Source organism: Polistes canadensis, unplaced genomic scaffold (assembly GCF_001313835.1).
Source record: "Polistes canadensis isolate GaletaPanama2010 unplaced genomic scaffold, ASM131383v1 scaffold_254, whole genome shotgun sequence".
Classification (NCBI taxonomy): Eukaryota; Metazoa; Arthropoda; class Insecta; order Hymenoptera; family Vespidae; genus Polistes; species Polistes canadensis.
In genome coordinates this window covers 53,138-78,436 of record NW_014569801.1, presented here as the reverse complement: position 1 = coordinate 78,436, position 25,299 = coordinate 53,138, and the positions used below count along the sequence as shown (strand labels likewise).

At 30.7% G+C, this 25,299-nt stretch overlaps 7 protein-coding genes across 9 annotated transcripts; 5 read left to right on the top strand and 2 right to left on the bottom strand.

Annotated features, from left to right (window-relative positions):
• The first annotated feature begins 1,088 nt into the window (after window positions 1-1,088).
• On the top strand, window positions 1,089-7,297 carry LOC106790698 (golgin subfamily A member 1). Of its 3 annotated transcripts, none has more exons than XM_014755790.1 (8): window positions 1,089-1,500; window positions 1,590-1,977; window positions 2,100-2,188; window positions 2,263-2,391; window positions 3,913-4,305; window positions 5,906-6,421; window positions 6,502-6,729; window positions 6,819-7,297. In XM_014755790.1, the coding sequence occupies exons 1-8, from the start codon at window positions 1,390-1,392 to the stop codon at window positions 6,972-6,974; spliced, it is 2,010 nt and encodes a 669-aa protein (XP_014611276.1). In that variant the 5' UTR covers window positions 1,089-1,389; the 3' UTR covers window positions 6,975-7,297. The 3 variants fall into 3 exon arrangements, with proteins under 3 accessions (XP_014611276.1, XP_014611275.1, XP_014611277.1); XM_014755789.1 differs by having other exon boundaries at window positions 3,913-4,434; XM_014755791.1 differs by lacking the exon at window positions 3,913-4,305.
• A 1,444-nt stretch (window positions 7,298-8,741) lies between these two features.
• On the top strand, window positions 8,742-15,213 carry LOC106790665 (receptor-type tyrosine-protein phosphatase mu). The gene is made up of 16 exons (XM_014755734.1): window positions 8,742-9,097; window positions 10,321-10,421; window positions 10,534-10,756; window positions 10,851-11,145; window positions 11,221-11,345; window positions 11,425-11,512; window positions 12,404-12,480; window positions 12,572-12,706; window positions 12,785-12,925; window positions 13,012-13,172; window positions 13,293-13,428; window positions 13,545-13,794; window positions 13,899-13,975; window positions 14,068-14,307; window positions 14,389-14,733; window positions 14,819-15,213. Exons 4-16 carry the CDS (start codon window positions 10,854-10,856, stop codon window positions 14,897-14,899), a joined length of 2,148 nt encoding a protein of 715 aa, XP_014611220.1. The 5' UTR covers window positions 8,742-9,097; window positions 10,321-10,421; window positions 10,534-10,756; window positions 10,851-10,853; the 3' UTR covers window positions 14,900-15,213.
• On the top strand, window positions 15,204-18,240 carry LOC106790666. The gene has a single exon (XM_014755735.1). It carries the CDS (start codon window positions 15,308-15,310, stop codon window positions 17,330-17,332), a length of 2,025 nt encoding a protein of 674 aa, XP_014611221.1. The 5' UTR covers window positions 15,204-15,307; the 3' UTR covers window positions 17,333-18,240.
• A 67-nt stretch (window positions 18,241-18,307) lies between these two features.
• On the top strand, window positions 18,308-20,670 carry LOC106790668 (H/ACA ribonucleoprotein complex non-core subunit NAF1). The gene is made up of 5 exons (XM_014755738.1): window positions 18,308-18,979; window positions 19,056-19,179; window positions 19,269-19,537; window positions 19,613-19,776; window positions 19,836-20,670. Exons 1-5 carry the CDS (start codon window positions 18,636-18,638, stop codon window positions 20,348-20,350), a joined length of 1,416 nt encoding a protein of 471 aa, XP_014611224.1. The 5' UTR covers window positions 18,308-18,635; the 3' UTR covers window positions 20,351-20,670.
• Window positions 20,419-22,354, bottom strand: LOC106790671 (riboflavin kinase). Its single transcript, XM_014755741.1, has 4 exons — window positions 21,836-22,354; window positions 21,042-21,190; window positions 20,831-20,933; window positions 20,419-20,758 (listed from the first exon to the last, which is right to left on the bottom strand). The coding sequence occupies exons 1-4, from the start codon at window positions 21,921-21,923 to the stop codon at window positions 20,655-20,657; spliced, it is 444 nt and encodes a 147-aa protein (XP_014611227.1). The 5' UTR covers window positions 21,924-22,354; the 3' UTR covers window positions 20,419-20,654.
• LOC106790670 (magnesium-dependent phosphatase 1-like) lies at window positions 22,323-23,899 on the top strand. The gene is made up of 5 exons (XM_014755740.1): window positions 22,323-22,606; window positions 22,682-22,739; window positions 22,897-23,118; window positions 23,220-23,390; window positions 23,661-23,899. The coding sequence occupies exons 1-4, from the start codon at window positions 22,567-22,569 to the stop codon at window positions 23,383-23,385; spliced, it is 486 nt and encodes a 161-aa protein (XP_014611226.1). The 5' UTR covers window positions 22,323-22,566; the 3' UTR covers window positions 23,386-23,390; window positions 23,661-23,899.
• On the bottom strand, window positions 23,453-25,266 carry LOC106790669 (DNA primase large subunit-like). The gene is made up of 4 exons (XM_014755739.1): window positions 24,868-25,266; window positions 24,540-24,808; window positions 23,890-24,452; window positions 23,453-23,787 (listed from the first exon to the last, which is right to left on the bottom strand). Exons 1-4 carry the CDS (start codon window positions 25,044-25,046, stop codon window positions 23,545-23,547), a joined length of 1,254 nt encoding a protein of 417 aa, XP_014611225.1. The 5' UTR covers window positions 25,047-25,266; the 3' UTR covers window positions 23,453-23,544.
• Between the last annotated feature and the right edge of the window lie 33 nt (window positions 25,267-25,299).

The window sequence follows — 25,299 nt, the reverse complement described above, 5'->3', positions numbered from 1 at the left end:
AAATATAAGTCTTGTGAATTACACGTTTCATAATTTGTTTGCACAAATAATTATTCGGACAAATTTTAATATTTATCTTCCTTTCTAAATTGCTATTGTCACTTAAAATTTTATTATTCATCTTCTATAAAGTACAAACATTAGATGCTAGATAAGTACTCTCCTCTTATTAAGACGCAATATTTATATGTATTTAAATAAAATATACAACAATGTTCGATTTCAAACATACGTCTTCGATATAATTATTCAAGAATTGTGACTATAGACAATTTAGTTCAGTTTCCATTGAAGGATAATACTTTCATTCATTGTCATGCCTACTTATCAATTGCATCATCGGTGCGTTCCACTAAGCGCTCACAACGATCACGCTCACGACCACAGTTTTTCCCGTTCCACTTACCTACGAGCGTTACTGTCCTAAATTCAAGTGGAATGGACTATGGTGCGTTTTGAGCGTGGAGGTAATAATACAAATGGCGAGGTAGTGAAAAGAAAGTAAAAGATTAAAGAGGTTAAGATTTAATCTGTAATCCTTCATGTCAGTTTCACGATCGCCATTTTTATTGTTGTCAGTTTCAAAAAAACCGCTAATTTTCTCAACGCTCACTACGACCCACGTTTTCAGATGGGTCGTTGTGGGCTTCGCGTGAGTGTTAGTAATGACGTCATGAGTGACGTTTTCGCCGCGACACAACGACCGCGGTCGTTATGTGGAACGACTAAAGGAGCATTTTGATCGTTGTGAGCGCTTAGTGGAACGCACCCTAAAGGAGCATTTTGATCGTTGTGAGCGCTTAGTGGAACGCACCGCTAGAAAAATGTACTTTTGCACAAAAAAATGAATTTGTTTTCATCCAAAAAATCGTCTTAATACTCAACAATCGTAAAAATATATTTGCGCGGGATATAATAGTGATTTGTTAACTTTTAATTAGAAATAAAAAATTTGGAAATAATGGCGCGTTATTAGATAAAATGGCGCCAAATATATCGAATCGATATCGAAACGATATCAAATCGATATCTAATCGATATCAAATCGATTTTAAATCGATATTAAATCGATATTAAATCGATATCGAAGTATCTTCGAGTATCGCTACTGGTTGATTAATAGACAGTGGCACGATAATGTGCTAATGTCGGATTTAGGGGATCTTATGTGTGTCGTTGATGAATATCTTATTCTCTTTAATGATGTTGCATTAATATTAATTAATAAGGATATTGTAAAAAAATGAACTCTTTTCGAACAACATTACTATCTTGATGTTTTAATATAAAAGCTTCTTGCACATATAAAATAAGTGTCTATGTGACGTTGACTTTGACGTTTACAAGTGTTATCTGTTAGTTACGTGTTAGTGTTTAGGTTAATACATCATGTTTGCGAGTTTAAAGAATAAAATACGCGAAGAAATTGGTAGCGATGTATCAACTGTAGTTCGAAACGCTGCAAATATTCGCAGTATAAGCTCTAGGCATATTTCACAGGTACCTATGTTTTTCCCATTTACATTTGAATTGGCATTGAAAATGCAAATTTGTGCATCTTATTCTATTGTTTTTACCTTATTTTCCAGACAGGATCTACCAGTAGTATTAGCGAATCTCAAACTTCGCTGGATGGATCCCGGGATGAACACGTAGCTTCTTCTTCCTCCCTAACTTCGAAGAAACAAGACAATAATTTTCCCCTCAAACTTAGTGATAGCATACATTTGAGAGATATTAAAAATCTAGACAATCAAGAGGAAGAATGGCAAAAATTCATAACCAAGAAAGAATTGGAATTACAGAAGAAAATAGATAAAATCAATGAAGAATGGAAGAATAAACTTTCGGAAAAAGAAAAAGAATGGAAGAAAACAATAGAGAAGCAAGAAAAAAACAAAATCAAATTGGAAACTGAATTACAAACTACAGAAAGTTCTAAAAGATCTTTGGAGTTGGCGCTTAGAGATGCGGAAGGTTCGTATTTAATAAGAATATCAATTTAATTTTCTATCAATCAAGGATTATATGTAACTAATAAAAAAATGAATCTTAATAATAATGCATTTCATTTGTATATAATTTCCAATGTATTTTAGAATATAAAAAGAAATTATATAACTTTCAAGAAGATGCGGAACAACTAGAAAGTTATCAAACGCAAGAAATGGCTAAGATCAAACATCTCGTGAGTTTTTTTTATTTACTCGCAAACGCTTAAAAAATAGTATAGAAATGACTGAATATTTGATACTACTTTAGCTTCTATCGAAAGAACAAGAGGTGGAAGAAAAATCACAACATTTAAAAGTTGCCTTAGCAGAAATTGAAAGCCTAAAGTCAGAAGTTTCCCGTCTTAGAAGATACGAAGATGATTTAAATAATATACAGGTGAGTACATATTCTACAATATATTTTTTTTTAAGCAATTCATATTTTTTAATCTAAGACATCCTTATTTCTATACCATATCTTTTAATATGTTTTTCTACTGATTTTTATTGGTCGCATAAAATTAGTAAAAGCATATTTTCATAAAAATATACTTGTTGTATATTTATTTTATTAATAAACACGTAATTTTAAAGGAAAAGAGTTGTTTATGAATTAAATGATTTAAAAATATAAATATCAAAATTGACATGGCTTATTCATGTACATTATTTTATGCATAATAAGACCAAGAACTGAATATTAGATAAAATAGCTAATTAAACTATTTTTATATCTTCCATATAAGATATGACGCTTCTACCCATTCTTTATGCTCATATCATTAAATGCGCTAGTAATTCGTTTACCAATAATTTATTTTCTTGTTTCAATCGTATAAAAACATGGTTTTATAAAACTATTATTATTTACCAGCATGTCTTTTTTATTTGTCTTTTATATTATTTCAAAAGATCTTTTTTAAGTGTCCACTTTTGAATAAATTTGATATCGCTGCTTATTTGCTATATTTTGCTACTCTTCACACACTGCACTTTTATTATACTATTATACTATTAGATATTTTTAAGACTCGTGTCGATTAATTACGAATTACATTTATTTAGAGAACATTTCATATATTCTTTAAGTATCAATCATTCTATTTTCATGGAAGGATTGACCTCTTTGTTTAAAAATGTATTTTGATAATACATGTGACTGTGTTTTATACTTTTCGAATGTTTGTCGTTTTTATTTTGAATTGTGATATATGAAGAACATTGTGATAGCAATAATTTTGTGAAAGCAACATATGCATGAAGATTGGAAAATATCTTATTAAATGAAAAAGTGGGAGATCAGGGTAGGCAGTAATTTCTGCTAATTTGCTGCCACTACTGCTGACACTAGAGGTACGTTTTCATAGCCTTGCTGCTATACTGCTCTATAGCAATATTGCTATTTTATTTCTCATTAACATAACTTAATTTACGTATGTCTATTTAACACACTATTGCATATAAGCATGCATACATGAATGTATGTATGTATGTATGTATATATAGACTATATATATATATCTCCTGTACAATCATTTAATGTTTTCATTTGCAAATACGTATCTTTGGTAAATGCGGTATTTTATTACGATATCTACTCATTGTAATACAAAAATCGGCATGCATGCGATATTACTATATTAAATATTTCTTATTAAATAGCTTAAGCGCAAATTTTGTGCTTTTTATCACAAGCTTTATATATTCTATTTATGATTTATATTCTTATTTTTTGCACTTTTAACATATTGCCATTACATATATACATTTTTTCTATGGGTCGTGAATAATCAGTTGTAATAATTAACATTATAATTGTCGTCTGTGCTTAGGTAAGATTTGTAAAAGAAGCTTGGAAAAAAAAAGATTTCTTTGTAGATATGAAAGAAATAAATATTGATTATATTTTTATTTTCAGGATGAAATGGAAACCCTGCGCCATTCGACTCAACGCGAAAAAGCCAAATTATCGTGTAAATTAGCACAAACGGAAGAAGAAGTCCGCCATCTGAAGGATAAAGTTTTCGTATTAGAGCAAAGAGGTGCTTCGGATACAAATGATCCGATGACGAACGACGAACGAATAGCCGATCTCATGAGAGAACGTACTCTTTTAGACAGAAAATTAGAGGAAGCTCACCTTCATCTGTCTGATATAAAAACCAGTTGGTCCGGAAAAATAGCAAGTTTGGAAACGCAAGTGGGCAGGCTCAGTAGGCAAGCGGGAGAAGAAGGACTAGAAAGAAGACGCGTAGAAGAAGAAAAAGAAAAATTGAAGCAAAGGATTAAACAACTAGAAGCTGAAATAGAGGTGAACAATGTTGTTATGGCGACGAAAGACGCCAAGCTTTTGCGCATGGCCGAGGACATCGACGAAATGGCCACGGAACTAAAAGAGCTCCGGGCCAGCGTCGATGACGAAGAATTTAAGCGGCAAATCGTGAGTTACCGCGATATGTAGTGATGCTGCATGTTTACTTGATGATATAATAGTTAACTTCCAGGAAAACATTTTAGTATATGAACTGGAAAAAAATAACTTTTATTACCTACACCCTACCTACCAGCCGGCACAATTTCGAACTGCGACACTTCTTGCTTCTGCATTTTTCCTTTTTTCATTATTTTATTATTCCATAATAAAAATGAAAGACGCCTATAACAAATATCTATAATAATTATTTTAAGACATGTAAAATTGCTAATAACATTTACATAACATTGCAATTTCTTTTATATTTTTAACGCTTGTGCAATAATACTATAAACATTAGAATATTATCGATAAATTTTTATTAATTTTTCTTTGTGAATGTGTGTGATAAGCGCATTTTCTATCTATTATTGCACGGTAAAAATGCTTGATGCTTAACGCACATACTTTTTATTAGTATTTCTTAACACTTTTTACACATATTTGTACCTACTAATAGATTTGAACTTTGTTTCTACTATGAGCATGTTGAAAATGAAAATGAAATTCTTTTTAAATTTAAAATGTATATATATATTGCACATATTTTCATTTGTTTGAGTTTAATTAAGGCATAGATAGTTTAAATGAACTCTAATTATTACAAAAAACCAATCATCTAGTCTAGAATCTAATAATTAGACAAATTCTGTGATTAAGCATGAAATGAAATAAGTTGTTGTGTTATATTGTAATATCTATCGAATAATTAATGCAAAGTCTTTTCTCAATAATTTATCTTCTGTTCAATTAACAAACAGGACAAATATTTTTCTTTTATATCCCCTTCTTCTCTTTCTTTGCATTATTTTAATATATATATGCCGAATAGATCGCTTAATAATCGAAAATATTTTTATGTATAATTGTGTGTTATGTATAGTTTATTTGTGGAATAAAGAAAGAAAAAAGCAATAATATTATCAATGTATCTTTTTTTTGTTTTACTTTAAACCCATTTCTGTATCAACCACATGCGAATGTTAATATACACGTAATCATTTTATTAAAACATTTTAGTATGTATTTCAGGTATCGAATGGTTACATTTTCATTCTGAATATTTTGGACGGATCAAAATTATAGAATGTCATTTTTTTATAGAACTTTGCAATGCTACGAAAATAAAATATACAGACAAAATTAGAATGAAAATGTAAGCCTTTTTTTGATAAGTAAAAGAAGACAAAAATAGGCAATATTATGTTGTGCTTCGAGTAATTTAAAGATATTTTTGGTGTCTTGATATTACATTGATTTTTAATTCGCTTATATTTACAAAAAATAATGAACGAGAAACCCAAGCTATATATATATATATATATAAATATATACTTTTAAATAAGACGTTTATATAATAAGTCATATACTCTTTTTTTCATGATCTATGGTATTTGATACAATTTCTCATCTTAACTTGTATTTGCCCTTTTACTAGGAAACATCCTCAAATGAATGCAGTCAATTGAAATCAGAACTAGAAGAAACTACGGAAAAGCTTTTAGCTGCAACATCAGAATTAACATATTTACGATCATCCAATGAAGATATGCGATCAAACAATTCTTCTTTACATTTAGAAATAAATCTGTTAAAGGAAAGTCTAGAGAATGAGAAAAGGACGAGTGCCAAATTGCAAGAATACATAGAAAAAGAAAAAAATGAAAAAGATAGTGCATTGCTGAGGAGCGCTCAATTTTCTCAAGATATTGAAATAATTAAGCAAGAGCAGAGATTGCAAGAAGTTGAAAATCACGAATTACAGAATAAAATGGACAATTTGGAAGATAGATTTAAAGCTAAAAGTGAAGAATTGGAAAAAGCTGTTGCAATGTTGAAAAATTCGAAGCAAAGAATAATAGAGTTAGAAGAGGTAGAACGTAATAAGGAGAAGATGGAAGAAAATGAAAAAATATTGTTGGCTTTAGAAGAGCAAATAAACGAGAAAACAAAGGTAGTCCATGGTAGACTAGATAGAGAAATAAATTCGCCTACGTCTCTGTGAATATATTTTATTATTTTTTTTTTTTGCAGACGATCAAAGTTTTAAAACAACGTTTAACAGATATGAAAAAGACTTTGCAACGGGAATTAAGAGTTCCTTCAGCGTCGTTAGATAACGATGCCGAACCGTCCACTGCTATTTTGAATCCAAGTTCATCCAAAACGGTCACTGCCAAACACGTCAACTTAAAAGATGATGTTAACTTTAAATATTTGAAACATGTTCTCATTAAATTTCTTACTAGCAGAGAATATGAGGTAAGTATTACTCGAGTATTACTTAATAATCAAAGTTAGATAGATATACGTATATCAAGGACAATTGATAACTTTGAACAATATTTTAGGCTCTTCATTTGACAAAGGCAGTCGCTACGTTATTACATTTTTCACCGGAAGAAGAACGTTTACTTCAACAAACATTGGAATGGAAAATGTCATGGTTTGGTACTCGACCTAATTTGGGTTTTGGACAAACTGCCAAAGCTATACCACCCAGCTGATAGCAATCAACATTCCATTTTTATATTATTTCAAAGTATATGGTCTAACTCTAAATAAACACCAAGAATTATTTGAGAATTGACTTAAGAATTAAATAAATCTCGAAAAAGTGAATCCAGAAAATATAGTAGTTGTATAAACTTTGTAATATATTCACAGTTTAATAATGTATCTACAAATTGTTTGCTAAAACATAGTGTACAAATGAATAAAGTAGTTAGGGATTATATACCGTAAACCTTAATGTCGAATATCAATGTGCATAATATTAAAAAAGAAACTTTGTTAAGGAAATAAAGAAAAATAATGGCATTTAGCTCAATTTATTGTAACAATTGCATTTCTCGAAAGAGATATATTTATTCTCTGTCGATAAAACAGAAAGATCTATCGAGAGAATCGTTCTCTCTTGGCGCTACGATTCTACGAAAATCCAAGTTACAACTTTCATCCTGCAATTTGTATCTTTCCTCTAATACAATTACAAAACTAAAATATTTTATTTTAATCTGTCAAATAAGACAAACATATAGAACAAATATATATTCTATTATATTTCTTAAGAGAAGACTACACGGTTGCATAGTATTTAAGCTGTAGCATGATTTTGCGTTTTAGTTGCAATAATATTGTCGTCATTGACAGAAATAAATAGAACAGGAAGCCAATTACATATCGAGATGCTTGCCATTGTATGTTAGAAATGTTGAAATGTGCATATACATATTATAGATTATTCGTTTTCCTAAGAATGATGCATTCCTAATTAAATTCGTATAATTATCGATCGATAGATCGATCGATCGATCGTTAATACGAATATGATTTATATGAATGAATTAGATAAACTCTAATCGGTACGTAATATTATACAATAAGAACATATATATATATATATATATATATTATATAAAAAATTTCAATCGATTGAGTTGTTTTTCTCTGTAAAAATAAAAAGCTAAAGTAAAGTAAAGTAAAGTAAAGTAAACTAAAGTAAAGTAAATATATAAAAATCTCTCAGTCTCGTTCTCTATAAACGATTATGCGTTATTTCAAGCCACCGAGCATATAAAAATAATATCAGCATTGGAAATGTTGGCGGAGGAGAGCGATGATCGCGTGCAGAAAAGTACGACAATAGCGACAATGGTATATAACGCAGCTATTACGCGATTCTAGGGAGGGGCATGGGGGTGGGGTGGGTTTAGGAAGGAGGGTTGGGAGAGAGAGAGGGTTTTGGGTGGTAGGACCACGCCCTTGGCGTCAAGACGGACGGCGCTATCGGACAGGAGCACCAGGCAGGAACGGAGCTCTCACTGACGACTGCACGACTGAACAACACGCTCTTATTGTGAACATTTTGCCACTACTACCGACTCAACCCTACCTACCACCCACCCGCCCAACCATCTATACATTCACTCGGAGAACGTAGCCGCCCCGAGGGTTCCCGCGATTCCATGTTAGAAAAGTAATACGACTGACCGTCAACGGGTTCTCGTCGTCGTCGTCGTCGTCGTCACCGCGTCGGCCTGCGTCAGTCTGTCATCGACCTCGCACTCGGAAACGTGATCGCCGTCATTATCCTCGCTCGGACTTTTCTTATTCCTCCTATTATTAATCCATTTAACTCGTCCTACGATTGCATATTATATTATTTCTCTTAATACTATAGTCGCCCTTTTCAAAAATAAATATCTTTCTCTATCGCGACGAAGGAAGAAACATTAATAATAAAATAAACGCAAGATACATAGATATTTTCAAAAGATTCAATCGAACATTAAATAATAAGCCGATAAATTATAACTTCTCAATTTTTTTGTTTCAATATCATCGTGTCCACCACCACCACCACCATCGTCGACATCGTCGAGTCCGAGCGTTAAAGATTAACAAGAAAATCAACACATTTTAACGTTTACCATTCCTTTTTTTTATTCTATTCCTATCCTTCGTCCTCTTTATCCTAATCAAATGTTATCGTGTATTTGACAAGATTTCATGTGAATAAAAGGATCTAATAATTGGCCTTTCGTCTAAGAAGAAGAGGCACGCGAGGAATATGTCCGCATTTGGCGCCGGTTGAATCTTCGATATATCTACGAGAATCACGGTTATGGTATGTCGATTTTATACGACATTCTCGTTTGCCTTCCCTATCGATCGAAGATGATCCTATCGAATTTTTATTATTCAACTAATAGACGATGCAATGACACACTGTAATAGGAAGATGCATATACAATTTGATACGTATTTATTTTATCGTAATCATTGTTTCATTTAATCAACGAAAAAAGAGAAGAGAGAGAGAGAAAAAAAAGAAAAGAAAAAAAACCCCTATCGGTTACCTCGCCTATATATTTTCGGTAAAAAAAATATTATTCGCGTAAAAGTAATGAACGTCGGCTGTACCTAGTGTTTGAAAAGAGAATTTCGACAGAGATGGCATGAGTTTATTTTTATATTTATATTCTTAGCGGAAGACGCTTAACCTTCGGTATGGAATATCCCTGTGTGTAGTCCGACGAATCGAAGAAAAAATATCTATCGAACTTTATTATCTTGAGAAAAGAAATATCATTTCTACACGAATTCCATTTACGATTATTAATAGTAATTATTATTCTATATTTCATACTGTGTTTATTTATCCTACATTAACGAATTACATTAAAATTCATGCATTTTTAATTGTTTTCCCTTTAGACAAAATATTGATTAGATTAATGTTCGATCGTATATTCACCTATTTTTTTTTTATTTTCATTTAATGTTGCATATGCAAAATAAAGTAATAATATTATTGATGCAACTGCACATCGAATGATGTGCCAATATAAGAGATAGTCATTGTATTTAAAGAATAAATTTAAAAAAACAAAAATAGATCGATAGAATACAAAAAATGTTTCCTTGATCTAATTAATTTGAATATCAAGGTTAATAATTCGTTTTCGCGCCTTTCTATGAATCCTACCATTTAAACGAGGGAGCCACCACCGGGCACCCTTATTTACTTCAATTCATTCTTATTTGTATGAGTATGCATATACACTATATAATAGATGCAATATTATGCATCAAATCAGTTTTAAATGCATACACAATTTACGTTTCTATTTATGTTATATTTTAAAAATTAATGAATAAAAGCAAATCTCTTAGTTGCGTCAATAATTTATATTATAATGTTTAATAGCAGTACCTTCTCGATGATATTTAAAAAATATCTAATGTACGTTTAATACTTCTATTAATTATTTAATCATTTAAAAGATTTCTTTGATAAGATCATCAATTCGATTGAACAAAATGAATAAACATCTTTGATCTTTGTAGATTTACACTTTGTTGGACTTGCCTTGCGTATCTATTCAAAAATCAAAAGACGATACATTGGAATATACTTAAACGGATAATCATAATCTATAAGAAAACAAGTAAGAATTATTGTGTGCGATCAAACTGTTCGACATGCTAATATTATTTTTAATTCCATATATTTGAAAATAATTGCTGTTAATTTAATGTTATATTTCATTCTTCTTGCAGATTTAATCGTTTGTTATCAGATTGTTTCTAATCTGATATGAAATATTACAAATATTCTAACATAATGGAGATAACGCGTATATGACATAAGGATTTTTAAAAAGGGTTGTAACAATTACTTATTCGAGGATGGACCTTTGGAAAGAATAGTTTGATCGAGTTACGGATAGTTTGACATATACCATTTGTATATCGTTTATCGGCTAAATTTAATCGTTCTCAGGTAACTTTGATTCTAAAAATTTATGCAAATAATACTTGAAATGTTTTTCATATTTACAAGTATATTGTATAATAAAGTATTCTTATTGTTTCAGAAAATGTCATCCTTAAGAACGCAATCGACCGGTGGTGGCGGAGGTAGAGGTGGTGGCGGCGTCCTAGGCTTGAGCAGTATTTGTTCCGATCGTACAGGAGCCACTTCCATTGCTAGCGGTTCTCATTCTCATTCCCATACGCACAGGAAACATCAACATCACAGTAGAAGTAGAAGCGCTCCTAGAGCACCTGAGAAACCACCTAGAAAACGTCATTTAAATCCTGGACATAGCTTGGTTTCCATTCCAAGTCAAATTAAATTATCCATGTTAAACAGTGGCCTCATTTCTTTTGGTAAGTTCAAATATCTAAGTTCAAATGATACAAACAAACGATTCAAAAGTCATAACATTGCTTTGATGCGTTTAGCAACGGAGGAACTTAGTAGCAGTATGAGCACTACATTGCCTACAGCACCGACCGAACTTTCGCAATTTCCAAAGCTTTGCGAGCTTCGGAGAAAATTTCCGGTTCTATATCGAGTAGAATTTCAAGTAAGAAATTATATTTACATGCACTTTCCATTAAAGAACATATTAATTTTCTTTCCTTTTATGTTCTTTTTCATTTCAGACAGCAGCAAAGGTAGAATCGCATTCGTGTAGACATGCTACAAAACCAGTAAATAAAGAAAAGAATCAAAATCAGAAATGTATTCCATGTAAGTATGAATGGTATATAAATTATAAGAGCATTGTATCGTCAAAAAAAAACAAATTGTTCTTCATTATATTTTAATCCAAAGCGATAGTTAGTGGTTATTGTCAATGTTGAAATGTTTTGTTTCAATAAAAGAACTCCACTCCTCTCTAATTCTGTTTGGTTTAATATTGTGTGATATTTTGAGCTTCGATTACGTATAAATTTCTGTCATGACATTTAAGCAAACATTGCATTTTAATACAGGAACGTTCTAATGCTTTGAAATATGCGCTTTTGTACTTTAGGAAAATATTATTTACAAGCTTATTTTGGTGATTGACGTGTTTAAACTTATAAAACATTAGACTGTACTAGGACTCTTCGTGGGATCCAGATTTGAGGATATTCGGATTCCTTGACATCCAGATAAATACATGACACGACAGCTCGAATCCGGATACCGAATATTCGAATCCGGATCCTACACTGAATTAAGATCCCGTTATATGGATCTAACACTCCTACCATAGTGTCTGCCAATGAAGATGCACCAGCTACAAACGGTTAGTGCTATCACTAGCTGTTGCCGGTAAGTTAGTATACTTTTAATAAATGCTTTATGACTATTCGTTGCAGTTGGTGATGTGTAGATATTGATGTTTTACAAATTATTGCATATGATCTAATTTATTCCAATTTTAATAATGAATGCTAATTGTTATAATGAATCCTATATAAAACATAAACGAGAGCAAAAATAGTTATCTTCATCTTTTTCATTATATTTATTTGCCTTTGATTTTTCGCAAATTCAAAAACAATACCATAATAACATGACATTACAAATTTATCCTTTATCTAGATTTATTCTGCATTATCATTTTGTTTTAACAATCGTTATTATTTGCAGATGACTATAACAGAGTGGTTTTGGATACAATAGAGGGTGAAACAGATTCCGATTATGTTAATGCATCTTATGTAGATGTAAGTATGTCAATGTTTTGTTACCTTCATACATTGCATTTGAATAATATTATTTGACAATTTTAATTTTTATCTTCTTTTCATATTATAGAGTATCTTGAAACCAAACGCATATATTGTGACCCAAGGTCCTATGGAAAATACTGTAACAGAATTTTGGCGAATGGTTTGGCAAGAGAAAGCATCTTGCATTGTTATGCTTACGAAAACATTTGATTTCATACGAGTAAGTCATTGGAAATACATTTAAAAAATATATTGTTAAAGTAATTTATTGTATCATCATTTGTGCATCATTTCGTAGGTCATGTGCGTCCAATATTGGCCAGCAAGTAAAGATAAGGATGAAGAATATGGAGGTATTGGAGTTTCTATATTACAGGAAGAACAATTAGCCAATTTTCATATACGTACAATAAAACTTTACAAGAAGGATGAAAGCGAGGTAAGTATAGCAGGCGAAGTAGAAATAATGTTTAAAAAAAAAAAAATTAAAACTTTGCTTGATATATTAAATGTTAATATTTGTAGGAAATATCTGAAGAGAGGACATTGCTACAATTTCATTATACCGAATGGCACTCTCATACTTGTCCTTTTGGTAATGCAGTATTAGAATTTCGTCGTCGTGTTAGAGCAGTTGTTGGATCTACTATAAAAAATGAATCAGGTCCTATGGTAGTTCATTGCAAGTAAGTCTTTGCCCTCTCTTTACCCTCGCACATTATGTAAAGATTATTGAATAGATTTTTTTTTATTTTACATTACATTTTCTTATATTCTTTGTGATTATTTTCTCTTCGCAATTAAAGTGATGGTGGTGGTCGATCAGGAGTGTATCTTGCAATAGATGCTAATATGGAGTTAGCCGAAGAAGAAGATGCCTTTGATGTATTTGGATATTTAAAGAAATTGAGACAAAGTAGAAGAGGAATGATAGAAAATTTGGTACGTTGGTGCATTTGTTTGATGACAATTATTCTAAATATCGTAGAGAGTAGTAGTATACATATATATATACATATATACATACTTATATATACTTATGAAATATATTGTTCCAGGAACAGTACAAATTTGTATACGATACTTTGGAAGAATTTGTAATATGCGGTACTTCGTGGTTTCCAGTTTCGGAATTATCGCTACGTTTGAAACAAAAAAGTATCAAAAATCCTCTAACTAAAATGAACGAATATCTACGAGAGTATCAACAGATATGCAAGCAAACGCCACGATTTACGATCGGAGACTGTGCAGGAGGACACAGGGCTGATAATCGTGAAAAGAATAGAGATGTTTTGGTCGTACCGCGTAAGTTTGAATAAACTTTGAAGAAAAATCAATAGGAAACAATCTAAGCGTATTTTATAGTTCATAGATTTACTTTTCAAATGATTATTATTTCCTTTACTTAGCTGACAACTTTCGACCGTACCTTACTAGTTTCCAAGGGAACAATTTCACAGATTATATAAATGCTGTCTTTGTGGACGTAAGAATTGAAAACAGACTTTTTAAAATATATCATATTATTCACATTCCTTGTTAGATTGTATTAATTAATGATTATTCTAACTTATATAGGGCTACACAAAACCAAGAGAATACATTGTTACCGAGTGGCCTCTTAGAAACACATGTGGCGAATTTTGGTCTCTAGTTTATGATTATGAATGTGCAGCAGTTGTTGTATTATGCGTACCACCACAGGGTTCTACAAATTTTCCAAGTTTTTGGCCAGAAGGAAGGCATTCAAAAAAATATGGTCCTGTATTTACTATCGATCATATTAGTCATAATCATTATACAAATATTAAAACCTGGGTAAGTAAGATTAAAATCATACTCGTAATTTATTCCTTCGTTATGTGCTGAAATATCTTTCTATAGCATACGTTTCTACAGGTATTTAGAATAAATAAAAAAATCATTTCATTACCCGAGTTAATGGCAGGAGTGAAAGCACCTCCAAAAACAGTTCAGTTATTTCAATTAACATGTTGGCCTATGGGTCATAGAGTACCGACGTCTACGAATAGTTTAGTAGAACTAATGAATATGGTTGAACGGTGGAGACAAAGAACGGATTATGGTCCGGTAGCAGTGGTGTCTCCTGATGGAAGAAGTCGTTGCGGGGTCTATTGTGCCGCCAATGCATGTATAGAACAAGTAATACAACACGGTGAAGTAGATATATTTCAAGCTGTGAAAACGGTGCGCAGACATCGGCCTCAACTAATAGAAAATATGGTTGGCATTTTGTAAGATAATGTAACAACAAGAAGGACAATGATAAAACTATTTAATCTCGTATGATCTTCTCTTTTGTTTTCAGACAGAGTATAAGTATTGCTATGACTTAGTTCTACATTATGTGCTGCATTACTTGAATAAAGATATGAACGAAAAGAAGTGAGAAAGCGAGTTGGGGGACGAGCTGTGGTTCATAGAATTTGGTCGTGGTGCGGCGCTACCATTAACGCCAGAAGAAGCTTCAACGGACGGCGAACCAACTTTACCCTGCGCTCAAGGACGTATCGTTTATGAGACTACAAAAGTGGTATCGCCAGAGCTGTCCAACGGTTCCACATTTTATGCAACGCCAAGTAATAAAGAAGCAAAGGTCGCAGAAAGTCCTGAAGAAAAGAAATTAGTATGGAATAAAGCTATACCGAAATCAATTGAAGATTTTGCAAATATCGCTAACGAAAATCTAGCAAAGGATAGGATCACTTCGTCAGGATGTGCTGTTAGACCAAAAAACCTTGATATCACTCCATGGTACCATGAGAACTTCTCTATAGCAAATAGCTCGTCAGAATGTATGATTCGTCCATATAGAAACTTGGACTCTTCAAGTCCGTGCGTTACTAAAGAATTAAAAATTGAGTTTATTTCAAAAAAAGGTAATAGTGTCGAAAGAGAAACTCCGCAAATGCTAGAAGCAATCGGTATTACGCCTAGAAAGGCTTACATGGATTTAGTTGATGCAATCGCATTGTTAGATGAGACTTGTCCAAATCAAGAATTTAATCCGTCCGATACAATAAAAGCAACAACAGAGGCTTCTTTGATGCCATATACAGAATGTAAAAAGATGAAATCAAAAAATCATGGTCACGATCGACCCAATCAACATTCATTTAAGAAAAATCGTTTACAGGATAAGAATAAAAATCGACCATTAATGAAGAAAATTGGAAAGTCGAAAACCGAGGAAATGCCATTTCTAATCAAATTGCCGCCAAATCTTGGTACCATTCGTAAGCCTTGTTTCCAGAAGACTAAGTCAAGAAAAATTATCGAACAACAAACTACTTTGAATAAAATCAGTTGTTTCAAAAAATTGATCTTTGATTCGATGGATGTTAGAAGTAAATCTATAGTTAATTTAAAAGGCATCAACGAAACAGCAGTAGCAACAACAGAAACAACAACAATAACAGCAGCAACAACAACAACAACAACAGACATTCAAACTAGAACCGAACAAAGTAATCATCAGCTAAAAAAACAATTGAAAGAATTGAAAAAAAGTAAGACATTAGAATTACCCATTAGAAGATATTCCGATATAGGCCAAAGTTCTTCTGTGACAATACATTCCTTTGAAACGGATGATTTAGATAGAGCTTTCTCTCAAAAGTCACCTCTCCGAGGTTATCTAAGAGCTTCGTTAGATAGCATAATCGATACCGGATCTTGTTCGTCGTTAGTGAAAGGTATAATAAGGAATAATTCAAAAGTTAGCCATATGCAACAACGATGCAATAGTATAGATACATTAATAAAAGAGAAAATAACTGTAAACGAAGAAAGTGTTTCTTCTAGTAAATACGCGTTCTTAGTAGGTTCTTCATTCACAGAATTAGATAGATGGAGTAGCTTTTCTAAGAAACAACGTGAAATATTAGACAAGAGGAAATGTACGACTCATTCGACGATTGAATGTATTTGTAAAAGTTTGAAAATAGTTGGAAGTACGCCAAATTTAAAAGGGAGTAATAATATTAATTATCTAAAAGAAGAAGCGTCTAACTCACAATTAATAAATACATCGAGCAATTTAAAAGAACAGTGTCAAGAAATAAGCACTTTGAACAAAGAGAAAAGAAGTAGTTATTTAGAAGATAATAAAATAATTAGAAATACAAGCTCAAAGTGTCGGAAATGGCAAATTTTCTTTGACCCTTTGCAAGACACGGTAGATATGTTTAACGAATTACGAAAAGTAAGCAGTCTACTGAATATACCTTCTTGGGAGAAATTTTCTAAAGTAGATAAAACGTTTGTTCGAATACCAAAACAGATTTTTTTAAATAAAAAAGAAACGATGAGACGCGAACCAAGCACAAATCTAAGCACAAATTTAAACGAAAGGAAAAAACAAATTTCAACATTTTCCAAAGAAAAACAGTTAATAGATTCTAAAGCAATTTCTTTAACGACTACAAAGGATTTAACTTCTCAGACTGAAGTAGATTCTAAATGTTATTTATCGGATATTTTTAATGTACCTTTACAGAAGAGGAATGTTAAAGAACGGAAAGAGACGGGTATGAAAATAAAAGAAGCAACTAAGACCAAGCACAATCATTGTCTTGAAATAAAGCTTGCCAATCCTATGTTTCCGAAAGAAAGTAGCTCTCAGAAAATGGTACAAATTCAGGGACGGACCAATGATTTTTATGAGATTGTATCATCTAAAACAGTGCCGAATTGCGCTGAAAAACAATTGAGAAAAGTTTCTGCCGAAGAAGATACAAAATTAGAGAACTTTACCCTTGGTTCTAAGGTTGACTACCAGTCAGTTATTGAGCAAAAGCGGACCAAATGCTTTCCTTTATAATGCATGTATGTAGATCTATTTGTAGATAATGTTCTATAATAAAAACACATTGTGTTTGCATTCAAAATGTACAATGCCAGGGACAGGAGCCTTACGTATATAGTGAATCATGTTTTACTTAAACTGTTTCACTACTTTTTAGCTATACTAAGGGTAAACTATTTAACACTTATTTCTAATGTTGTACAGGAGAAAACGGACATTCGATACGGATTGTATTATTGGTTTCTACAATAAACATTATGCTGCATTCATAAAATTGCATAGGATTACGTACTTTTTGATCGAGCCTTTGATAATAATTGACACGAGCATAAAGAAAAGAACGATCCCTTGAACACTGTCAACAATGAAAGTGGTACAATGTTAAAATCTATACAAAAAAACCTATGTCTGATATATATATATATATATAGATATATATACTTGTATTGTTTAGTCAACTATTCTTCAGGTGCCTTGCCTTGTATGTATATATATATATATATCTTTTTAACAATAAATCATTTTTTCATTTCTTTTCGAAACTATGTATAAGTATAGCTAATTATTTAGAATAACAATTAGCTTTTCGTGTGTCACTTTCATCAAGGCAAGGATTTGGATCATTTTTCTATAATGCTTATACAAAGTCGAAACATATTTCTAAAATGTTGGTCTAAATTATACAGTTTATCTTTTGTTATTGGAACAAAAGCCACAGACCAACAAAATATTGAACAATTCAAATTTGACAAGATTATTAACAGTTAAAAAGGGGAATTTTTAGGACTTGAATAAAATGTGTTTATAGAATGTAGCTTAAGTGTTTATAAAATTGTTAGAAAAATATTATTGTAACAGAAATGAAATATTGTTCTGTAAATATATCGATGGAAAGTAAATAAGATCATTGTTGATAGAAATAACACATGTGTCGATATGAATACTCGTACTGAGATATTATTAGTGTTTCGATATTTTTTCTTTTCTTTTTCTTGTTTCGTTTAATTGTTGATTAACCGAAAATAGAATAAGTGTATCCTTCGAGCGCAAGCGAATTACTGAACTGAAATTAGGAGGGAGTCTTAACCCTCCCCCTTACCGTATTTTGACAAGTTACACACGTGGAAACAAATGCAGGCCAAACGTAAACATCGCGTGTCGAACGTGATTTCGTAGAACTAAATAGTACATCAATAGGGCTAAAGGCGGCACTACTATTGCAGATTTATTCATTACTTCCGTCATACTTCCGTATACTCTGTACACTCTGTACACTCTGTATAGTACTTCCGTATATAACTATCACATAACAATAATCATGGCAACAGAGGAAAACAAAATAATAACATCTCTTTCTATAATTGCACAAGAGTACGATTCTGATGTAGATACTGAAGATAATGAATGCGTGGATGCAAGCAAGAATTTGGATCTTAATAAAAATGAAGAAGTGTTAGGTTATGCAAATACAAATACGTATCGTGTGCCGGCTGAAGAGTCTTCTAATAACGATAGTGATAGTGATAGTGATAGCAGTGATAGTGATAGCAGCGATAGCGATAGTGATAGTAATAGCAGCGATAGCGATAGTGATAGCACCAGTGATAGCGATTCTAGCAGTAGTAGTGAATCAGATGAAAATAATAGCATTCCAAAAGACAAGTAAGTAGTACTTATTTTAATATATTTTCATTTTTATAAATGATTATATGTATGTATGTATGTGTTCTCTTTGTAGAAATACAATAATACATAACAGAAAATGTAATGAAAAGAAAAAAAAAAGTGAATTAGATGATTTACCTACAATAAAAGATCTAAAAATATCAGTATCTGAAGACTTGTGCGATTTCATTGGAAAAGTAAGTAAAATACCAATTCTTTTTCATTTTCTTTTAAAAATTAAATAATTATTTAGTCTAATAGGAATTAAAATTGAATTTAATTTTAGGTCTCCTGGATAGTCGATTCATCAGTAGTTGTACATCCTATAGCTGACAAACCAACTCTTAATTTAGATACAGTTCTTTTTGTAGATAAAGGAAGAAAAACATTAGGAAGAATTGAAGACGTGTTTGGTCAAGTTTCTGATCCACATTATTCTGTACGATTTAATAGTTTGATGCATATAAAAGAAAATGGAATTTACGTTGGCATGGAAGTTTATTATTGTCCAAACTCGCCATACACAAGTCTCGTATTTTTGCATGAATTAGTCACGTAAGTTTTAAATATGAAATTGTTTTATTATATGCACATTATTCTATTTATTAAATATAATTTACGATTATTTAGAAAAGGTATTGATGCTGAAGCTGATACCCTTGAAGACGGCGAGGTCCCGGATTTCTCTGATGATGAAGAAGAATTGAAATATTACGAAATGCAAAAGAAAGCTGGTAAAGAGACAATTAATTCGGATGGTAGTACTGTTCCGTATAAGCGAGAACGCAAGCTAAGTAAGTTAAATGTTAACTTTCTTGTAAGTACTATTACTAAGATTATTTTTTTTCTTTAGCATATGGTTTGAAGACTAATCATCCTTGGAATAGAAATACGAAGAAAAAGTTTCAAGGAAGAAAATCTCAAGTTAGAAATAATGACAGTCCTTCTACTTCTTCTAATTTATATAATCCATCACAGAGACCACCATCATTTGCGAATTCTAACTATTCGAATAACAACAGATTTTACGAATATTTGCAATATTCAAATAATTTACAAGCTAATAATACAAATAATACGTTAATACCGAACCCTCGGATTCCTTTTGGAATGTTTCCGAGATTTCAATCTAATTCGTCAACTTCTTTTAATGGACATAATCCATTTTCAATATCTAGAATAAGATTTCCACGTGCAGATTTGTATTTGCAATCGCAGCCAAATTCATATACGACTTCAATTGTACCATTTGTATCCCCATCTCCATATCTATTTTCATCCCCATATCTAACTACACCTCCACCTCCACCTCCACTTCCATCTCACCCTTCATCTTCCATAGAACAAAACCACGATACTTCGCAATAACAATGTATATATATATATATTAGGATCAAATTAAAATAGTATTAATTTAAATAACAAAATATTTCATACCTTATATATCTTTTTTGTTAAATGCAAATGTAAATAATGCTCTCGTTACTTTATATAAACATTTATAAACACTTCGGTTTATTAAATTAGCGTAATATTTAGAAATTTTCTCTACATGGATTTGTATCAAATCTAAAAATATGTGTTTTCCTAGCATTCGATGTACATAATTACATTATTTTACAATCGATATCTATTGCAAAAATGAAATATTGTTATAATCCAATAAAATTTGTTACTTTGTTAAAAAAGTATCACATTTATATTTTAACATATTTGGTTTGTCTAATTCTTTTTCAGCAATTGCAATATCATTTTTTATTTCTTTGATCAATTCATCTAAAACAAATTTATTCTTATATTTTTAATAATCTCTTAATATACGAAATATATATAAGAAAATGATTTTACCTGCTGATGTAAAATCTTTTTCTTGTCTTATATAACCGGTAACGATCACCTTAAGTTCCTCTCCATAAAAATCATTTGAAAATGTTTCTAATATATGAACTTCCTATAAAAATATATTATTAAGTTAGATTAATAAGTATACATACGTATAGTATTTCATTATAGAGAATTAGATATTATATAAATATATATACATGGATTGTTACTTAACAAATGTTTTTTTCTCATTTTTATAAAATGGATTCCATCCAACACTTGCAACCATTCTATATATCGTTCCATTTAAAGCAACCCAACCGTAATATACGCCAGTATTAAAATTCTCAGGTAACGAATCAACAACACATTCTGGAAGATTTGCTGGAAAATAACGATCTATATTAGAAATGAATGAAACAGAGATAAATATATATATATCCTTTCACACGATCGGCGGTCGCATACACTTTCAAAAGTTAAAGCTGAATTCTATTTATGATTCTATTTAAATGAAAATATATAAATATTGCTTAAACATATCATGCTTATAATTGTTTATTACAAGTGGTAAATACGAAAATTAATGTATGGTTACTGGCCACGTAAGTACATAATTAAATAAAATGAATTTTTAGTATATGTCGCTAGTGTAGAATAGAGATTTTAAAAATTTATATTTGCTATATTAGAGAGATAACGTTAAAGGAATTACATTATAGAAGCTTATCGTAGATAACAATCTGCTAAAAGATAAAATTGAATATTTAAATATTATAGAGAGATATCGTTAGATATTTAACATATATATAAAAATAACTTTAAATTTTCAGAGGAACATTTATAAAAGCGTTGCGATCGAATTTTAATTTCTATACATTTATTTAATTTAATACAACTCGTAAAGAAAAANTATATATATAATCCAATTTCGATAAGACGATTTGTTTTTTCCTTTTTACATTATTTACATGATAATAATATCGATGGTTATTACGTGTGAAAAGTATAATATATAAATAGTGATACCTGTAGGAATGCCCAATGCTTTAGAGCCTCTACCAAAACCTCGAACCACCGAACCAGATACATAGAATGGTAATATCTTCTCACTCATTTTATGTATATGTATATATTGTGAATAAGTAAGGGCAAATAAAGAAAAAAAATATTTAATGTATTTGTTATTATTAAGGTATACTGAGATGTGGTTATTTCTTTATTATAAATTCACTATTTAAATCTCTACTATTGATGGAAGATTTACTTTAAAACAATACTACGTGGCAATATAGGAAAATGTGAGAATGTAAGTGTTTTTAATTATAGTACGTATTGTGCGAAAATGAGGAGTTTATCAGTGAAGAGAAAACTTATAATAGACATTTTGTTAATGTTAAAACAGTGCTTTTAAAAGGACGCCCGTTGCCCCACTCTTACTTAAACATGATTTTTTGATGACACGTATTTTCCCTATTGGCAGAAAGAACCGCATCACTAATTCTGATCTCCGTATATTACATATGTCATTTTTTGATTAGAATTTTATCTGTAAATTCTATTCGTGAATGAATGCATATAATTAACTCAGATGGTTATACAGTACTACCAACATATGTGTAAACGTAATACTAATTATTAGTTCTTTAAAAATATATTCTATAATATGTATATTATTAAGTATGATAAATAAATGATTTTGATTAATTTGAAGCGACTAAATAGAGTGTACTGAAATTATTAGACAAATTGAATTAAATATGTCCGAAAAGAAACCCAAAATAATTGTTTTTGACTTAGGTTAGAATATATATATTTATTTATTTAATAACAATATGTTATTATTATTACTTCTTACCACTTTTTTATTCCCAGATTATACGTTATGGCCTTTCTGGGTTGATACACATGTAACACTTCCATTCGTAAAACGGTACGTTCTATTACAATCATATGCAATTACTGCTTTATTGCATCTCAACATTCAAGCACGTGTTTAATATCTTCTGTATTTTCTCAGTATAAATATTTAAACATTATAAAATGAATATAAAAGAATATAATTTAATTTAAGTTGCCATATATTTTAGGAAAAAAAATGAAATAGTGGATGCACATGGTCAGATAATACGTTATTATAAAGATGTACCTGATATATTAAATAAATTGTTGGAGGAAGGATATGAGCTTGGTATAGCATCGCGTACTTCAGAAATTAAAGGTGCTAAACAATTGTTGAACTTATTCGATTGGGAGAAATATTTTAAATACAAGGAAATATATCCTGGTGTGAAAACAGCACACTTTTCACAGTAAGTTTTTAACGCATTACGTTTAAACATATATGCCATGAATATATTTGCAACTAAAATATAAAAGAAACTATTAATTATTATATGAATAATCTTTCCAGGATAAAGAAATTATCTAACGTCGAGTACAAAGATATGATATTTTTTGACGATGAACAACGAAACATAAATGATTTAAATAAAATAGGAGTGCTGTCTATATTGGTTGAAAATGGCGTGACGCATGAAGTTATAAGTAATGGTTTGAAAAGATTTGCTAAATCTTAATAATTGTAAGTTCTGAAACATCATATTGTAAATAATACTGTGTATAAATATTTCCTGCAGCAATTTATATGTTAAATGGTACTTTATTCTTATCATATAAAATCAATTATATAGATATATAATAATATTAATACTTCCTTACTGTATGTTTTCGAAAATTTACTTATTTGCCATTGCATAGTATTGCAATGGGCTATTAATATTGACATTACCGTCGTAATTCTTATGTACTATTTTGAAATAAGTAGAACATAATATTTCTGGTTTTTCCGAAGGCATATTTTGAAGAAATTGATCTATTTGATCTTTCGTTAATGAGTTATTCAAAAGATCAATAAACTTATCTGAATTAAAATGTTTAAATGGACAACCTCCTTCGTATACGGCTCCTGGGGCTTGAGCCTAAAATTGATATAAATAGAGCTATATATATTGCTAAATATTATTTTTAAAATGATTATTCTGAAGATATAGTTTATAATAAAAGATCAATTAAATACATACACATATAACTGTACAATTGGGAGATTTATAATCCTTACGAGATCCTTCTAAACCGTAAAGGTGCCTAATATTGTATAAAAATTTGTTTTCATTAGTTTGCCAATCATGCGTACAAACGGAAGTACACGTATGGGGTTTAGAATATTCCTCTTTCCAATATTGAATAGCATCGTCTACTTTCATTCCACTTTCTTTTAAAAACAGACTGTAATACAAGCGAGCGTAATGACTAAGACGATGTTTTTTCTTCAATACTCGATGTAGATGTTGCATGCACAATGGAAACTTTTCTACTTCCACATTTATGTTATTATTATTTACTTTTCCGATGGTTAGTTTGTTTGGTGATATATAAATTTCAATTTGTTGCTTCAGAGATTGAAGTCTAACATCATTGTCGACGTGCCATGCATGTGTTTTAGTATGTTTTAAGTCTGATACCAAGTAAGTACTAAATAATGCTACCAAAAGATTTTTCCATTGCGAGCAATATACGACAGCATATCCAGCAATTAAGTCAATTTCTTTTTTTTTTATTAATTCCGGTACTAGGTCAAATTTTACTTGAATGAAAATGAAACAGTTTTTCATATGCATATGTAAATATAATTTGCGTGTAGATGTTAATTATTTTATAGACATACATATACCTTTGAATTGAAAAACGCAGCAATCATTGGCATGATTTTTTAACATGATATGTTCGAAGACTGTAGATTGTAAACAAAATAGACATACTTCTCGTATATTTAGACATATATCACTTTCTATTCTATCTACCGTATCCAATTGTCGTATAATACTTTGAAAAAGACTATTTAATTGCCTACGTGTAATATTATCCAATCGATGTTTCAATAATAATCTTTCTCTTGGAAGCCAGTACATCCATAAGTCGATTGACGTTGAAGCTATTAATCTGAAATAGCAACATAGTTTGATACCAATAATGATACTATTTCTTTTCAATTCCATTACCTTAATATGAAATGACCAACTTTATCGTATGCAGAATTTTCTAATAAATATTGAAAGTTTCCTTCGAAATCATTAGTTTGATTAGTATATAAATATTCTAAATATTCTAATCTAGTGTATACACATTTTTCCATAACATGTAGTGGTATTTGCCCATTCGGTGGTAGGACATAAAACATTTTAGAGATTAATTAGTGTTTCAACACACTGATTTTATGTTTTATATTTTTGTCAAAGCTCGCGTTTGTGTTAATAATTGTACTTTTAGTCACTGAATTCTTCATTTCAATTGTTTTGTTGCCCCTTCCCACAAAAGTATACATAATATTAATAATTATTTCTTCTTTTGTTTGAACCGCAAAATAATGTTCTTAGATAAAATTCCTAGTTCCTAGTTGCTAGTTACTAAATTCGAGGTGGCACTTGCATCGC

What these genes read in the sequence shown, in the direction of transcription:
- LOC106790698 (XM_014755789.1), top strand. Translation starts at nt 1,390, where the DNA reads ATGTTTGCGAGTTTAAAGAATAAAATACGCGAAGAAATTGGTAGCGAT. An exon ending in GGCGCTTAGAGATGCGGAAG is followed by an intron (nt 1,978 to 2,099) that starts GTTCGTATTTAA and finishes AATGTATTTTAG; the next exon opens with AATATAAAAAGAAATTATAT. An exon ending in TTACTAGCAGAGAATATGAG is followed by an intron (nt 6,730 to 6,818) that starts GTAAGTATTACT and finishes ACAATATTTTAG; the next exon opens with GCTCTTCATTTGACAAAGGC.
- LOC106790665 (XM_014755734.1), top strand. Translation starts at nt 10,854, where the DNA reads ATGTCATCCTTAAGAACGCAATCGACCGGTGGTGGCGGAGGTAGAGGT. An exon ending in CAGTGGCCTCATTTCTTTTG is followed by an intron (nt 11,146 to 11,220) that starts GTAAGTTCAAAT and finishes TGATGCGTTTAG; the next exon opens with CAACGGAGGAACTTAGTAGC. An exon ending in ACAAGAAGGATGAAAGCGAG is followed by an intron (nt 12,926 to 13,011) that starts GTAAGTATAGCA and finishes TAATATTTGTAG; the next exon opens with GAAATATCTGAAGAGAGGAC.
- LOC106790666 (XM_014755735.1), top strand. Translation starts at nt 15,308, where the DNA reads ATGATTCGTCCATATAGAAACTTGGACTCTTCAAGTCCGTGCGTTACT.
- LOC106790668 (XM_014755738.1), top strand. Translation starts at nt 18,636, where the DNA reads ATGGCAACAGAGGAAAACAAAATAATAACATCTCTTTCTATAATTGCA. An exon ending in TGTGCGATTTCATTGGAAAA is followed by an intron (nt 19,180 to 19,268) that starts GTAAGTAAAATA and finishes ATTTAATTTTAG; the next exon opens with GTCTCCTGGATAGTCGATTC. An exon ending in TAAGCGAGAACGCAAGCTAA is followed by an intron (nt 19,777 to 19,835) that starts GTAAGTTAAATG and finishes TTTTTTCTTTAG; the next exon opens with CATATGGTTTGAAGACTAAT.
- LOC106790671 (XM_014755741.1), bottom strand. Translation starts at nt 21,923, where the DNA reads ATGAGTGAGAAGATATTACCATTCTATGTATCTGGTTCGGTGGTTCGA. An exon ending in AAAATGAGAAAAAAACATTT is followed by an intron (nt 20,934 to 21,041) that starts GTTAAGTAACAA and finishes ATATTTTTATAG; the next exon opens with GAAGTTCATATATTAGAAAC. An exon ending in AAAAGATTTTACATCAGCAG is followed by an intron (nt 20,759 to 20,830) that starts GTAAAATCATTT and finishes AATTTGTTTTAG; the next exon opens with ATGAATTGATCAAAGAAATA.
- LOC106790670 (XM_014755740.1), top strand. Translation starts at nt 22,567, where the DNA reads ATGTCCGAAAAGAAACCCAAAATAATTGTTTTTGACTTAG. An exon ending in AATAATTGTTTTTGACTTAG is followed by an intron (nt 22,607 to 22,681) that starts GTTAGAATATAT and finishes TTTTATTCCCAG; the next exon opens with ATTATACGTTATGGCCTTTC. An exon ending in AAAACAGCACACTTTTCACA is followed by an intron (nt 23,119 to 23,219) that starts GTAAGTTTTTAA and finishes TAATCTTTCCAG; the next exon opens with GATAAAGAAATTATCTAACG.
- LOC106790669 (XM_014755739.1), bottom strand. Translation starts at nt 25,046, where the DNA reads ATGTTTTATGTCCTACCACCGAATGGGCAAATACCACTACATGTTATG. An exon ending in CTGCGTTTTTCAATTCAAAG is followed by an intron (nt 24,453 to 24,539) that starts GTATATGTATGT and finishes TTTTCATTCAAG; the next exon opens with TAAAATTTGACCTAGTACCG. An exon ending in CCAATTGTACAGTTATATGT is followed by an intron (nt 23,788 to 23,889) that starts GTATGTATTTAA and finishes TATCAATTTTAG; the next exon opens with GCTCAAGCCCCAGGAGCCGT.